The sequence below is a fragment of the Chrysochloris asiatica genome, unplaced genomic scaffold (assembly GCF_000296735.1).
Source record: "Chrysochloris asiatica unplaced genomic scaffold, ChrAsi1.0 scaffold00064, whole genome shotgun sequence".
NCBI lineage: Eukaryota > Metazoa > Chordata > Mammalia > Afrosoricida > Chrysochloridae > Chrysochloris > Chrysochloris asiatica.
Genome location: NW_006408582.1, coordinates 15578250 through 15593493, shown reverse-complemented (window position 1 = coordinate 15593493; position 15244 = coordinate 15578250). Strand labels below are relative to the sequence as shown.

Genomic DNA, 15244 nt, shown 5'->3' with positions numbered 1-15244 from the left:
CAGTAGTTGGAAAATATGACCTTGGTGATAGAAACAGGATTGAAAATTGCATGATAGAATTTTGTTTGAAATTGCTTATTCATTGCAAATACCTTTTTTTCAACAACAAAAAGGCAGCTATACACTTGGAACTCAACAGATGGAATACACAGGAATCAAATTGACTCTTATCTGTGGGAAGAGTCATTGGAGAAGCTCAGTATCATCAGCCAAAACAAAACCAGGGACCAACGGTGGAACAGCGGTTGCTCATCTGCAAGTGTAGGCTGAAGCTGAAGAAAATTAAAACAAATTCTTGAGAGCCAAAATATGACCTTGAACATATCCCACCTGAGTTCAGACACCATCTCAAGAATAGATTTGATGTATTAGACACTAAGGACCAAAAACTAGAAGAGTTGTAAATGACACCAAGAACATTATCTATTTATCTATCTACCTATCTACATACATATGCATATACATATACATATATATAGTTGTTGTTGGAGTCCTGGTGTAGCGCTGTGGGTTAGTGCGCCAGAATGCAAAGCCGTTTGAACTGCAAGGTTGGCGGTTCAAGCTCACCAGCTGCTCCAACAACAACAATTGTTGTTGTTCAGTGCCTTCTAGTCCGTTCCTACAAACACAACTGTGAAATGTTGTAGCATACAGTGCGCAAAATGATGAAAACTTCTTAGATATTGTCAAACATCTTAAGGCAATAAGTAGTTGAGCTTGGAGGCTCAAGTACATAGTCTTAAGGAACATCATGGTCAACTGGTGTAACATAGTCCACAAAGACAATGTTAATGTTCTACATCCTACTTTGGTGAGTAGTATCTGGGATACTAAAAGCTCATGAGCATGAGTGACCATCTAAGGTACAGCTAATGGTCTCTCTATGTACAGAAGAAAGAAGAGTGTTGAGAATTCAAGATTCGTGGAATCAGTTAGTCTAATGGACTAATGGAACATGTAAACATCAGTTTCTACAACTCTGAGGCCAGAAGAACTAGTTGGTGCCCAGCTATCACTACCAACTGCTCTAAAAAAATCCCAGCTAGAGCAGTAGAATATGTGGAACAAAACTCAAAATTATTAAACAAAAAACAGACTTACTGGTTAGAAAGAGACTAGAGGAACCTTAGACTATGGCCCTTGGCCAAAGTTTGGTTCTGGAAAGGTACTCACACTTGTGGCCTAAATTACAGCCAAGCGGTAGATAAGTGCATAGGGGAAACAACAATTAGTATTGTAAGGTATGTTCACTATTACTAATGGAATGTTCTTTCATTCAAGACCAAAATGTACTAAGCGCAAAGGTGAGAATGAGATGCTTACTGAAGAGCTGAAGCCTAAACTTCCAATTAAACATAAATGATTATTATCCAAAGGCATTGTGATCTTTCATGACAATGCACATCTACACACATCTGCCCACACTTTTGACACTCTGCATAAACTTCATTTTGAGGTGTTTGAGCATCCTCTCTATAGTCCTGATCTTGCTCCATTGAAGTTTCACCTGTTTGGTCGCCTGAAAGCAGCCCTTCAAGGATGAAGAATCACTTTTGATGAATAGTGAAGGCAGTGGTGCATTCGTGGATCATAGTTCAGCCTAAAACATTTTCTTAATAAGGGACTATGAATGCTGGTTGGCAGATGGACAAAGTATTGAAAAACAAGGAGATTGTGTCAAAAAATGATTTCTATCTTTTAAAAATTGATAAATGTTTGACTCTTCATATGTTATAAATCTCCAAACAGGAGTTACAATATGCAGAGTGGTGTAAATTTGATGGTGAAACATTTTTCACTGCCCTCTGAAGGAGTTAGTTATATTGAGAAATATACCTTGGATATCATGCCTCCTGAAAAAAATCCAAGCTCTGATTCTTGATTTACATAGGAATTTTTATCTGGTCCCTATCTCTCTTTTCCCTCATTGCTTTCTGTGTTCTGTGTCGCTTGCATCTTCTTCCTATCCCTAATACCAGATACCTGATGATCCCATAAATCCCAGTTCTTCCATGTGGAGTGTTGCTTATTTCCTTGAGCTAGCCATTTCTGCTTGACAGATTTCTTCTTCAAGTATCAATTTAAGCATCATCTCCTCTGTAAATGTTTCTTGATATCTCTGGACATATTTTTACTTGCTTCCTACAAGTTTCCTGTGTTGCCCTGTGCAATTACAGAAGTTGTTGCAGGAGTATATTTGTACTTTGTAGGGTTTTTTTCTTCACTTCTTTAGCATCGTAACAGTGCCTGTTTTCTGAAAGGTATTTGTAAATTCTTCCTTCTAAGAAAGGGCAAATAAGCTTAAAGGATGTTTTTACTCTGCTTCTGTACACTATATCCTTATAATGATGATGTAAAATAATTTTTGATGATTACAATTCCTTATTTTAATGAATACAGTTTTTATTTGTAGTTAGTTAAATTTTATACTTTTTTGTTTGGTAGAAGAGATGAGTTCCATCTCCTAAAGCAGATAACTGAATATTTCTGGTGCTATATAGCTATGATTATATCCTTGAACTATTTGTTTACTCCTCTCCCTTTCTTATTTTCTGTGTATGCAAATGAGATCCCAAAGTCTTTCGTGTATTTTTTCCAAAGGCATGCCATGTATCAGCAGAACAAAGAGAACTTCCAGGATGAGTGCAGTAAGCTTCTGGTTGGAAATATTGTTATAACCCGATATAACAACCGCACCTATCGTATTGATGATGTGGATTGGAATAAGACTCCAAAAGATAGCTTCACAATGTCTGATGGGAAAGACATCACATTCTTGGAATATTACAGGTAGAAGAAACTAGGTGCTGCCATTCTCTAACAGGATTTGAGTTTCATGATAGCATAAGGTTGAATGAGTTCCTTTATAGATTTGACTTGAATATGCTACCTTTACAACTTCATTTCTTTTAATACTTGGGGCAATTACTCAGTAAATTTCTTTTGCCTGTTTGCTTAGAAGTCTAGTTGTACAGATTAAATTTAAGTCATTAATCATTTCACTTTTCTAATTGCTTAAACCTTTTAGCCTGATGCAATGTTTAACAAACTCCTAGGCTGTTCATCTTATTTCCCTTCTGTTATATTTGTATCTTAACTTGAGCCTATTTTCCAGTTAAAAATAGATTAAGATTGGTTTCTGATGGATCCCTGACAAAGGGTGTGATGCAAATGTATATAACCAGTCCTGGTTAAGACACTCAGAGTGCTGCTTGTAAGTGTAATGATGATGCCTCTGAAACTTTTTCCCGCCTGTACCCTGGTCTAGCAAAAACTATGGGATCACAATTAAGGAAGAGGACCAGCCCTTGTTGATCCACAGGCCCAGTGAGAGACAGAATAACCAAGGCATGGTGAGTAGGGGTGGGAGAGTTATCAGACTTACACTTTCAGCTTCAATTCCACATTCTAGCTTTGATTTTCAGTCTTTTTCAAAGCTCTGTGGGAGCCATGGATCAGTGATTTTAGTGTGGTTGAGAAAAACTGTGCAGGGTTTTGTCTCATCTAGCTTGTTGCTACTTCACACTAGCAGGATATGCTTTTGAAGTCTCCACAAGGAGGAGCTAAATATCTACATGAGCAATTTAGGTTAAAGGAATAAGAATTTCCTGCTAATGAAAAATTTTAAATTGGGTCTATTTGGGAAGTTCCAGATATTCATTTTAACTCTGGTTGGAATCAGCTAGATGTCAATGTGTTGGATTGGGTTGGGTAAGGGTCAGGGTACCTTGACATCTGACTCCTTTGTCTTTAAAGTGAAGATTGATGATCACAAGAATGTTGTAAGATACAGACACACCACTTAATAAAGTGTGTTGTCTTAGAATTAGGAGATTGGTGGTGCAGTGATTAAGCAATTGGCTGCTAATTAAATGTTCAAACCCACCAACAGCTCCATGGAAGAGTCTGAGGCCTTGGAAACCTTTTGCAATAGTTCCACTCTGTCTTAGAAGGTTTGGCCTTAGAATTGTCTTGAAGAAAAGGGAAATAATTTTTTTTTAAATGCCTTTTCTGACAGTTTTCTGTTTTCTCTTTATCTGAAACAGAACTATCTATGTATATTGTTACTGAGGGGGAAAAAGGTAAAATATATGTAGTGTTTCACTGCCCTTTTATCCAGATTTTTATATCTTTAGTGCTAAGCTGTATCACTAAAGCTCGGAGAACCAGTATTTCATTATTTTGTTTTCTGTATATATTCTTTCTTCAAAGTTGCTAAAAGGCGAAATACTACTGCTGCCTGAGCTATCCTTTATGACTGGAATCCCAGAGAAAATGAAGAAGGACTTCAGAGCCATGAAGGTTGGAATCTGGCTGTTTACAGCAGGAAATGCTTCATTTGAGCAGGAAGTCTTTTGGATAGCAGTTAGAGCTAGACTCAGGCCAGACTTGGATCTGATACTGGCTTACATTTTTCTATGGGCAGGTCTATTCCTTCTATCTCCACTTTTTCTTCCTTAAAACACAATCAGTGTTGCTTCCTACATAATGTGAAAAGCCTACTCAAGCTTCCATTTGAAGATTGTTAGTTAACTTTGTGTTCACCTTTTCTAATCAAATGACTATAAACTGTTTATATGACCAAAATGAAGTTCTTTGAGAACACTAAATTGTTTTAACATTTCTGTAAGTCTTCCATTTCATTTGAAGGTGAGGAGATAATGTAGCAAAAGTCAGTAAGTCATAGCATGAGGCAAAAGGATAGACATTTATTTTGTGGGGCTTGAGTTTACTTGTAGAGGCTCAGTCTCATAGGAAATAGTTGAGAAGCTAAGATTATATAGTAGCCTCCACCCAGGTAGTGTTGAGACCAGAACCTGACTGAGTGCTTCACCTCTGCTGCCTGATTTGCCAATCCTTCTCCGTGGATTCATGTTGTCTCAGGTGCCACATTATTTTTAGTAACATAAAGAGCGTGAGGTAAAATTCCTATAAGAAACTTCTTTCATGTTCACCTTTTGATACTTCTGCTTTTAATATGTAGGTTCCTGGCTCCTTCCTTACAACTCCCAGTTACCTAATGACTTTATGACTACAGAGCTATTTATATAGCCCCATAGGCTTTACTAACTCTAATGACTGCCTCCCAGGGAACAACAGCTATGTAATTCATTAGCTCCAGAAGAATAAATAAAGAATCCACTTATGTGATACAGAATCTTTGTATACATTTGTTAGATATTGTTTCACAATATTTAGCAGTCACCTAACATTAGGGCAAATTCTGGACAAAATAAGTGTCATATAATGACATTAAATGGCTAATGTAGTATGATATTTAAAACAAGGTTATTTTCTACTCGTGTGTTTTGATTGGATGCCTGGGCCATATGTCCTGTCATTCCTTTTTTCTGTTTTTTCCTAAATATTAAGTAGTTGTAGTCAAAACCCCCTTTGTTCCTGTCTGATTTTTCTTTTAGGGATTGAAAATTCAGAACATGTTTTGAGAAAGAGACAAGATTCAGATGTCATGAGAGAGAGAGACAATAACATTTAAAATTCCTTTGTTGTTAAATTGTTAACTTCATACCTTCACATTCTTGAGAGATATTTATTAAAATCCTTGGAGATATTTAAATTCTTCTGTTGATTTTGATGAAGTTTCTTAGAGACATTTTAGAAGCAGTGGGGCTTATTTACCTTCATATTTGGTAAAGTAATAGTTATATTTATCTCCATTTTAATTTAACTTAGGATTTGACCCAACAAATCAACCTGAGCCCTAAACAACACCATAATGCTTTGAAATGCTTGCTACAGAAAATTTCAAACAATGAGACAGCCAGCAACGAAATGACACGTTGGGGTCTCTGTCTTCAGAAGGATGTGCATAAGGTAAACTAGAAGATGTGATGGGGATGTTGTTGTTAGGTGCCATCAGGTCAGTACCGACCCACAGCAACCTTATGCACAGCAGAACGAAACACTGCCCGATCCTGATGATGGGGATAGGAAACATTTAAATTTAAATTCAAAGGATTTAGAACACTGTTGAGACTTAGTGGTAATTTTGTAGTCTATCTTTATTTTTGAGTTCTTGATATATTCTTATACACCTCACCTCATCCCTAATCATGATACTTTAGAATTTCCTGGACTTAATTTATTAGTGTCTTTTACAGATTTTTTCCCTTATTTTATTTAGGGATCTAAGCTATTACTTTCTAGTCAAATAGCTAACAGAAGGATTATTATTATTATTTTGTACCTTATTTTTAGTTTCAACTTTCTGCTCCTCAAAGATTTAAAGCCTCGGAAACTTTATACAGGGTCGGAAACCTTATACAGGGTCACTAAGAGTTGGAACTGACTCAATGGCACTTAACTACGATAGCCCCAATTATTCTTAATGTTCTATATCTCTTTTTTCTTCTTTCCTTTCTCATTCATTTTTGTTGTTTGTTTCAGAATTTTATTTTTTGTTATTTTCTAATAGTTAACTTATGCTTCATTGAACGTATTGTTGTTGTCATTCTTTCTATTGATGTAAGAGAGTCTCAGACTTCTGTAATCTAATTTTCTTTTGACCCTTTCAGCCTGAAATTTGCCTGAGTCAGCTGTGTTTTATATTGTGCAGCCAAGATTCATAATGGAGAGGCAATATAGTTGGTAGATAAATCTTTGAGCTTTGCATACACTTATTTAACTTTGAATCCTAGCTTTACCATTGGCCATCTTGGTTCCTTTGTTTAGCATCTCTGAAACTCAGTTCCCTTATCTGTAAAATGAGGATAATGACTGAGTTACAAAAATTAAATAAAATCTTTAGTGTAATATTTGGCACATAGCAAATGCTCAATAACTGTTAGCTTTGGTTGTTATTGTTAAGTGCTGTCAGGTCAGTTCTGACGCATAGCGACCCTGTATAGAGTTTCTGAGGAGTGGCTGGTAGATTTGAATTGCCAACCTTGTGGTTAGCAGTTCAGCGTGTATCCTACTGCACCAACAGGACTCCTGGTAATGTAGTGGATTTTGAAGTTGGGCTGTTAACTACAAGGTTAGTAGTTAAGTCTACCAGCTACTCCTTGAGAGAAATATGAAACTTTCTGCTCTTATAAAGACTTACAGCCTTGGAATCCCTATACAGGATTGCTGTGAGTCAGAACTGACTTGGTGTAGTACACAGCCTGCACCACTCATACTTTTGGACCCCTGGTGTGGCATTATAGGTTGAGCAGTGAACTGTTAACCAAAAGGTCGGCAGTTTAAACCCACCATCCTTTCCTCAGAAACTCTAAACAGGATCATGGTGGGTCAGAATTGACTCAATGGCATTTAACATTATTTCTCTATGCTATTCTTTGAGATTGGTGTGGTGCTGTGGGTTAATGCTCTGGACTGCAAAGTTGGTTTGAACCTCAAAGTCAGTGGTTCAAGCTCATGAGCCACTCCTTGGAAACCCTATACTGGATCACTAAGGGTCAGAAGCAGCTCAACAACACTTAACAACAACAACATTCTTTGAGATGATACCAAAACAATGAATTCTAGCCTTTCTCCTCATTATCTATGTAGTTCTTGTTGTTTGTTTTGTATGACTCTGTATGTGTCAGAGTAGAGCTGTGCTCCATAGTGTTTTCATTTTGATTGGGGGAAGGTAGGAGGAGTAAGGAGCTGAGGTTAGGGTTAGGCTAGACTGGAGGATTTGTGTAGTTTTAGGGTTATGGTTAGGACAAGGGTTAGTGTTAGGGTTAGGAGTTGGGCTAGGGCTAGGAGTAGGGCTTGGTTTTAGGCTTGCAGTTAGGTTTATAGAAAATATAAAGAAGGAAATAAAAATATTTATTGCATTACCCAAAGGTAATATCTGTGTTTTATGAGACATATGGATAATATTTTCAGTGTACTTTTCTCTAAAATGTTTTTCAATGAGAACAAATCTTTTTCCTATAAATCTTTGATTTTACTGTATATATGATATTGCATCATCTTTTCCACTTTATCATATCATGAACATGTTTTCATGTTATTAAATATTTGAATGAGTTAGAGAACATAAACCAGTTCTGGTGTGGCGCTGTGGGTTAATGTGCCAGACTGCAAAGCCGTTTGAACTACACGGTTGGTGGTTCAAGCTCACCTGCTGCTACTTGGAAACCCTATACAGGGTCGCTATAAGTCGGAACCGACTCCATGGCAGTTCACAACAACATAGTCTTACTACATCAAAATAATTAACATTTTGGTATACAAAAATCTCTGGGTTTGTTGTTTTTTCCCCTCAATATATTTTGAATGTATTCCCGTATCATTGAATATTTAAAAAAAGTATTTTTAATGGTTGGTGCTGCTTCATTTTATTAACAATTTCCTATTCTTATATAATTAAATTGAATTTTGTATTTTCCTATTACAACTAGTGATGTGAACATCCTTGTAATGGTATCTTTGTATTTATTATTTATTTACTTAACTCAGATTTATAGATGTAAAATATAAAATCAGGATATTCATGATTTTTAATGTTTTTATTATACATTGCCACATGAACAGAAGATCAGAGTCTGATTCCTTACACCCTTGCTAATAGGGGTATTATCCTATAGTACCATGAAAATTACTTATATTTTAAAATTATAGATGTTGTTTCTAAAAACAGCAGCAACAACAGCAAAAAGATAATAGCAGAGATCATAAGAAATAAAATCCCTCATAATTACATCTCCCTCAAAGATAATAACTGCTGAGTTTGAGCTTTTTTATTTTTTATTAATTTTTCAAAGATGGATCATATCATATGTAGTTAGAACATGATTTTACAATAGTAAAATAGTTCATTATATTAGTGTATCATCTTAGGTATTTCAATTGAATGTTTAGATCAGATCAATTTGTTCTTTATTTTTTCGTTATATTTATGCCTTTTTCTTTTCAGTTCTTTTTCTTGTAGAAAGTATAATAGTAGTCTATGTTTAATATTACTTAGAAAATTTGTTTTTTAATTTCTTCTTTCAATTTTTTCCCTTAAACTCATTTCAAAGTTTATTTTCCTGTTGACTTTGAGTTTATAATTGTTTTAGATCTATCTAATCATTGTCTCTAAAGACAAGATGTTTATCTCAGGCTATCAAGCTTTAATAAAGAAGTGAAGCAAAAATGTTACCTATGGAGTCCTGGTGTGACGCTTTGGGTTAATGCTCCAGACTGCAAAGCTGTTTGAACTGCAAGGTTGGTAGTTCAAGTTCACCAGTCGCTCCTCAGAAACCCTATACAGGGTCGCTATGGGTTGGAACTGACTCTATAGCACTTAACAACAACAAAAAATGTGTGTTTCGGTTCTTATTCTCCTGGATTTCACTACTCGAAGTTTCATTTTTTGGCCATTCTCAAAAATTGAAATAGGGACAAACCTACATGGTGGAGCTAACCAGGCCTCAGAGGTGTTACTGTTAATCTTTTTCTAGATACTGTTTATAGGTGGCTTATGTCATAGGTACTTTGTTTTCTGTTTAGATTGAGGGACGTGTTCTACCAATGGAAAGAATTAATTTAAGAAATATTTCATTTACCACATCTCAGGAGCTTAACTGGGTTAAAGAAGTAACCAGAGACCTTTCCATCTTAACTGTAAGTAATTTTTTTAAAGTGGTAAATACAGGACCAGTGTTCTCAAAAGTGTGGAAAAAGCAGGAATGATAGTATTGCTCTTTTAGAGGCACAATAACAGTAGAATCTCCATTCTGAATTATCTATGAAACAGGGGTCCTACCATGGTTAATTGGAGTCCTGGTGTGGCGCTGTGGGTTAATGCTCTGGACTGCAAAGTCGGTTTGAACCACAGGGTCAGAGGTTCAAGCTCACCAGTTGCTTCTCAGAAACCCTAGACAGGGTCACTATGGGTCAGAACTGACTCAAAGGCATTTAACAGTAACAACGTGATGGTGGTCGTGTGCCATGGAGTCGGTTCTGTCTCATAGCGACCCTGTATAGGGTTTCTGAGGCTGTAAATCTTAATGGGAGCAGAAAGTCTCATCTTTCTCCCATGAAACCACTGATAGTTTCAAACTAGCTGACCTTGAGGTTAGCAGGCTGACTTGTAGCCACGATGCTACCAGAGCTCCTTAACAGTAACAACAACCATGGTTAATTGGCATAACACAGTCATATGGACAATGTTCTGCATTCTGTTTTGGTGAGTAGGATCCTATCACGAGTGGTCTCTCCCTATTGAGAGTAAAAAAGAGTGATGAAAATTGATGCTACTTGGAAACAGTTCTGTGAACTAATGGGCCTTTTGAGCAGCAGTCTCAGTGTCCTTGAGACCAGAAAAATTAAGTTGTGCATGACTACCACTGCTCTGAAAGGGATCACACTAGAAAGTTCTGGATAGAGTGGGGAACTGGAATAAAACTCAAAGCCATAAAAAAAAAAAAGAAGCAGACATACTGGTCAAAAAGAGACTGGTGGAACACTGAGACCATGGCCCTTGGTCACCCTTTAGGTCTAGAACTGAATTCACCTTATAGCTCAATTTTTAGACAAGCAATGGATAGGTACGTAAGGAGGGACAGCACTACTAATGAGGTATGCACACCATAGTGGTCAAAAGGCCAGCATTTAACCTAAAGACAAAATTCAGAAGGGTGGAAAAGAAGGAGGAGTAGAAACAAGAAACACGGGGAGAAAATGGGATAATGATATTACATTACAATTGAGGAAATTGCAATAGAAATAAAGTGTATGATTTATTGATTCTAAAACTGATGATCTGCTTTATAAATCATTGCCCAATTTGCAATAAAAAGTTAAAACAACTACAACGAAATTAGTTGTTCAAATACAGCAAGTTGATGAGTTGTTAGAGGTAAGTGTTTTGCCTGACTACAGACTTATGAAAAGGAAATGTCACTGTAGTGACTTAGTACTCACTCTCCTTTATCTCTTTCTTCTCTTATCTTTTCTCTTTACCCCTTCTTTTTATCTATGGGTTTCTGGAGAATGGATATTTTTATCCATGAAAGGTGTTAAATTAAATTAAAATAATATCCCACCAAGCCAGTTAATGTTTTAGCTATTTTCATCAAAGACCAAAATGGTGTTTAATCCTTTTTAAATATTTTTGGTCAACCAGATCTTTATGGCCATAAAATACACATCTGTTCCTAAGGTTGTTGTTTTTTGAAATTTGATTCATATAAAGAAAAAGTACACTTATAAGTTTATACATTAATGAATTTTCAAATTAAATAGACCTATGTCATCAGTGCCAAGGATTAAGAAACTTTACCAGCACCCCAGAAACTCCCTTCTGTGCTACCAGTCACTACCTACAACTTACACCACATATACCAAGGATAGACACTATCCTTATTTCATATGTCAGTATAGATTATTTCTCACTTGTTTTTTTTGTATTTCATATATGAGTGGAATTGTAGAGTACTTTGTGTATATTCTTATATGTTTGGGTTCTTTCTTTCAGCCTTGTGTTGATGAGTTTTAATCATATTTTTAGATACGGTTGTAGATCTTCCACTCTAATTACTGTATAGTATTTCATTGTGAGAAAGTGCTATCATTTATTTAATATATACATTTGTCTTAATAAAAGGAATTGAATAAAATAGAACTCAAGCAGAGGGAGTAAAGTGTAATTCTCAAGAATAAAAACTACCTGAGTGTGAGTTTGAAATGTTCAGATTGTGAGGAATGCTAAAATAACTTTCTTGTTTCTAGGTCCCCATGCATTTCTGGGCACTGTTTTACCCAAAGAAAGCAATGGATCAGGCCCGAGAGCTGGTTAATATGTTAGAGAAAATAGCTGGCCCCATTGGCATGAAAATGAACCCACCAGCCTGGGTTGAACTAAAGGATGACCGAGTTGAGACCTATATCAGAACCATTCATTCCGTGCTGGGAGTTGAGGTAATAAATTGATTTGAGTAAATTTATAGGAAGTCTGTTCTCAGTATTTGAACACTTTATTGAAGTGATCATGGTTTAACCTGTGAGTCTGCTGTTGATGGTGTCCAGGAACCTATATATCTTAACTAATATTCACACAAAATATTGAATGAAAAGAGTAGTCTTTATCTTCTTTGGGTGATTTTGCTTCTCTCATTTTATTGTAATTAGCCTGGTATATTTTTCCATCCTTTAACTTTTAGTCTGTTTTTGTCTTTGTGTGTAAGATATGTCTCTTGCAGGTAGCATATTGAAGGGTCTTGTTTTCTTATCCATTCTGCCACTCTCTATGTCTCTTCACTGGTGCATTTAATCCATTGACATTCAGTGTAATTATTGATAGGTATGAATTGATTGCTGTCATTATGTTAGTATTTTGTGGTGCTGTTTGTTCCTTTGTTCTGCATGCCTTCTTGTGCTGAGTTCATGTGGTTTTTTGTTTTGTTTTTGTTTGTTTTTACCATTTCTCGTCAGTTTCTTTTTAGTTTCCTTGTTCTACTTGGATCTTCATTTTCATGGTAAGTTGTGAAGTATTACTTTTCTTTGGGGTTACCCTATAGTCTATTAAACTTTTCCTTGTATTTAAGACAGTATATTGATTGTATCCTGCAATTTACTTGACTTCCTCACCACCTGGATCTCTGTTCCTATATTTTCCCCTTCTTTGACATTGTTATTATTTTGATCTTCGGTTGACTTCCTAGCTCCTTTGAATTCGTTGTTGTAATTTTGTTCTGTTCTCAAACTCTGCTATCTGTCGTCTGAGTTCCAGGTGGTGTTGCCACATCTTTCAGTCTCTGGTTGTTGTCTGTTCTTGATGGTTTTCATTCCAAAGAACTCCCTTTAGGATGTTTTGAAGTACTAGATTGACTTTGACAAAATCTCTTAACTTCTGTTGATCCTGAAATGTTTTGATTGCACCAGTGTATTTGATTGACAGTTTTGCTGGATAGATGATTCTTGGTTGGCAGTTTTTTTCTTTGAGGGTTTTATATATGCCTCCCCATTGCCTTCTTACTTGCATGGTTTCTGCTGAGAAATAAGAGCTTAATCTGATTTGCTTGCCTTTGTAGTAGGTAACACTACTCTTTTTCATGGCTGCTTTTAGGATACTTTCCTTCCCTTTGATTTTGGAGAGCTTGATTATGATATGTCTTAGTAATTTTATTTTGGGGGTCTATCCTTCCAGGGGGTCATTAAGCTTCTTGAATACTTATCTTTTCTTTTTTTCAGGATGTTAGGGAAGTTTTCTTCCAGCAACTCTTCAACTGTCTCCTCTATGAACTTGTGTGATTCTTCCTATTCTGGAATGCCAATAATTCTTAAGTTATTCCTCTTCATGTTATCCCACATGAATCTTAGACTTTCTTCAGATTTCTTTTGTCCTTTTTTCTGCTTGCTCTTCTATCTTAGCAGTATTGAGAGATTTGTCTTCAACTCGCTGTTTGTGGCTTCTCTCTCTTCAGTTCTCCTCCTTTGCCCTTTCGGTATATTTCCATTTCTGATATTTTATTAATTATCTGGACCTCTTTTTCCGGGTTTTGAATTGTTTCCGGTACTATAGCTATCTTGTTTGATTGCTCCTGTAGTAGTTTCCTGACTTCTTCCTTATTTTCCTCAACCCCTCTGTGGAGCATCTGAATTTGTCTTCATATCATTCTTCTGAATTCCTTCTTAGACAAATCCAAAGCCTGCTCTTGTTCTAGTGGGGAGTCTATTTCTGCCTCTACCTCATTTGTCTTAGTTACTTTTCTGTTTTTGGACATGTGCTGAGATCTTTTATTATTTTATTCTTGGACATTTTCAGTAGTTAGGTAGGTTTTTAATGATTAGATGAATGTATATTGCTTTGTTGTTAAGCTTACTGAGTGTCTCCTGGTGGATGTGATCTGGAGATAGGCTTTCCTTTTCACATGTAATACCTAACAGCTAGTATTGGCTTCTGTCTGGATGGTGGAATATTATGGGGTATGCTTGTAGTTGACTATATGGGCACAATTGCTATCTCTTCTTGGGTAAGGTAGTGGGGAAAGCTCCCACCCCAAGGAAAAAAGTGAGACCAAAATAACGAAAACAGAAGCAATATAAAAGCAGAGACAAAAATCACCACTCAAAATCAATAATAAAGCTGTAGCCAACTGTCCAATAGCCTTTGCTGCACAGATCTGTGTGTGTGTACTGTAGAAACCTCCAGTGGTAGGTGGGGATGTCTACTCACTCAGGCCCCTCCTCTAGTCACCACTGTGGAGGTACGCAGATAGATATTGTGAAATGAATGGATGAAAGATTGTCCATTATTTTTATCTCTAAAGGTCAGTTAGGTATCTGCGTCTGCACAGCGTAATTCTCAAAATAGCTGTGTTCTTATATATGATAGTTGGTGTTGGCGCTTGCCTTTTATATTGATGTTTGACAAGGTGCACATAAGTTTTGGCTATATGGCCAGGCCTGCTTTTTTCTTGCTGGGTCTGTCAGGTATAAAGGTTCCCACCCAAGTCAATTTTAGTGCTGGGTCCTAGAGTCAGACGTCATAAGCTGCCAAAGGATCAGGCTGTGGGACCAATGGGGCTCTCAGGAACCTCCTCCCTGTGCTGTGGGAAAACTGTGGGTGCAACGCTGTACCCTTTTGAGGGTGCGCTCCCACCCGCCTGAAGATGTCTGGGCTGGGCAGTGAGGGTGCTACAGGGGAGAGGAGGATAGAAAAGTGTAATGTCTGTCACACCTCTTTTTCCATGAGCTCTGTGGTTTTTAGCGCTGTGTCACTGTACCAGCCTGGCTATGTCACTTTTCTCATTTTATGTTGACATTCTCACTTACTCTAGTCTTCTTTCCCTCATGCATTGACTGAGAGAATCACCGAGTTAAGTTCGTTATCTATAGAACACGTTGTGCTGAGGAAACAACTACTTGAGCCAAGTGCCATCTTACATGGCTCAGTACTGAGCTGTCACAGTCTGGTCTGGCTGAAGATTCAAATTGCTCAGGTGATGAACTTGGCAGATGGCCAATCAACTTGGTCTGATCATTGACCAGAAACACAGGAGCTGAGCAGGTCATAGCACTCAAATCCCAGCTCAGTAGTTCAGAATCCATTCCATTCGATTCTGTTTTTAAGTTAAGATAGAAGAAGAAGGTTATGGAAGGAACATAAGAAGAGGTAACGATTTTGGAAATAATTAAGTCCTTGAGTTTTTTAGTTGGTTCTGATGAGATTAGAGTATCTTGGAATCATTACTTTCTCTTTTTTTTTTTTTTTAATTAAATGTTTTTATTTTGCATTGAGTGAAAGTTTACAGGGCACATCATCAGCTTCACATTCAACCATTCATAAAGCTTGTTTCAT

The 15244-nt window shown here is 36.7% G+C and overlaps 1 protein-coding gene across 1 annotated transcript in view; it reads left to right on the top strand.

The window, feature by feature from the left end:
• PIWIL2 (piwi-like RNA-mediated gene silencing 2) overlaps positions 1-15244 on the top strand; it is a 120599-nt gene that overhangs the window by 45484 nt on the left and 59871 nt on the right. Inside the window, exons 10-15 of the mRNA XM_006864397.1 lie at positions 2602-2790; positions 3269-3353; positions 4213-4302; positions 5695-5835; positions 9451-9564; positions 11674-11862. Of these exons, the coding sequence (XP_006864459.1) occupies positions 2602-2790; positions 3269-3353; positions 4213-4302; positions 5695-5835; positions 9451-9564; positions 11674-11862 (808 nt within the window). The remainder of the gene's footprint in view (positions 1-2601; positions 2791-3268; positions 3354-4212; positions 4303-5694; positions 5836-9450; positions 9565-11673; positions 11863-15244) is intronic.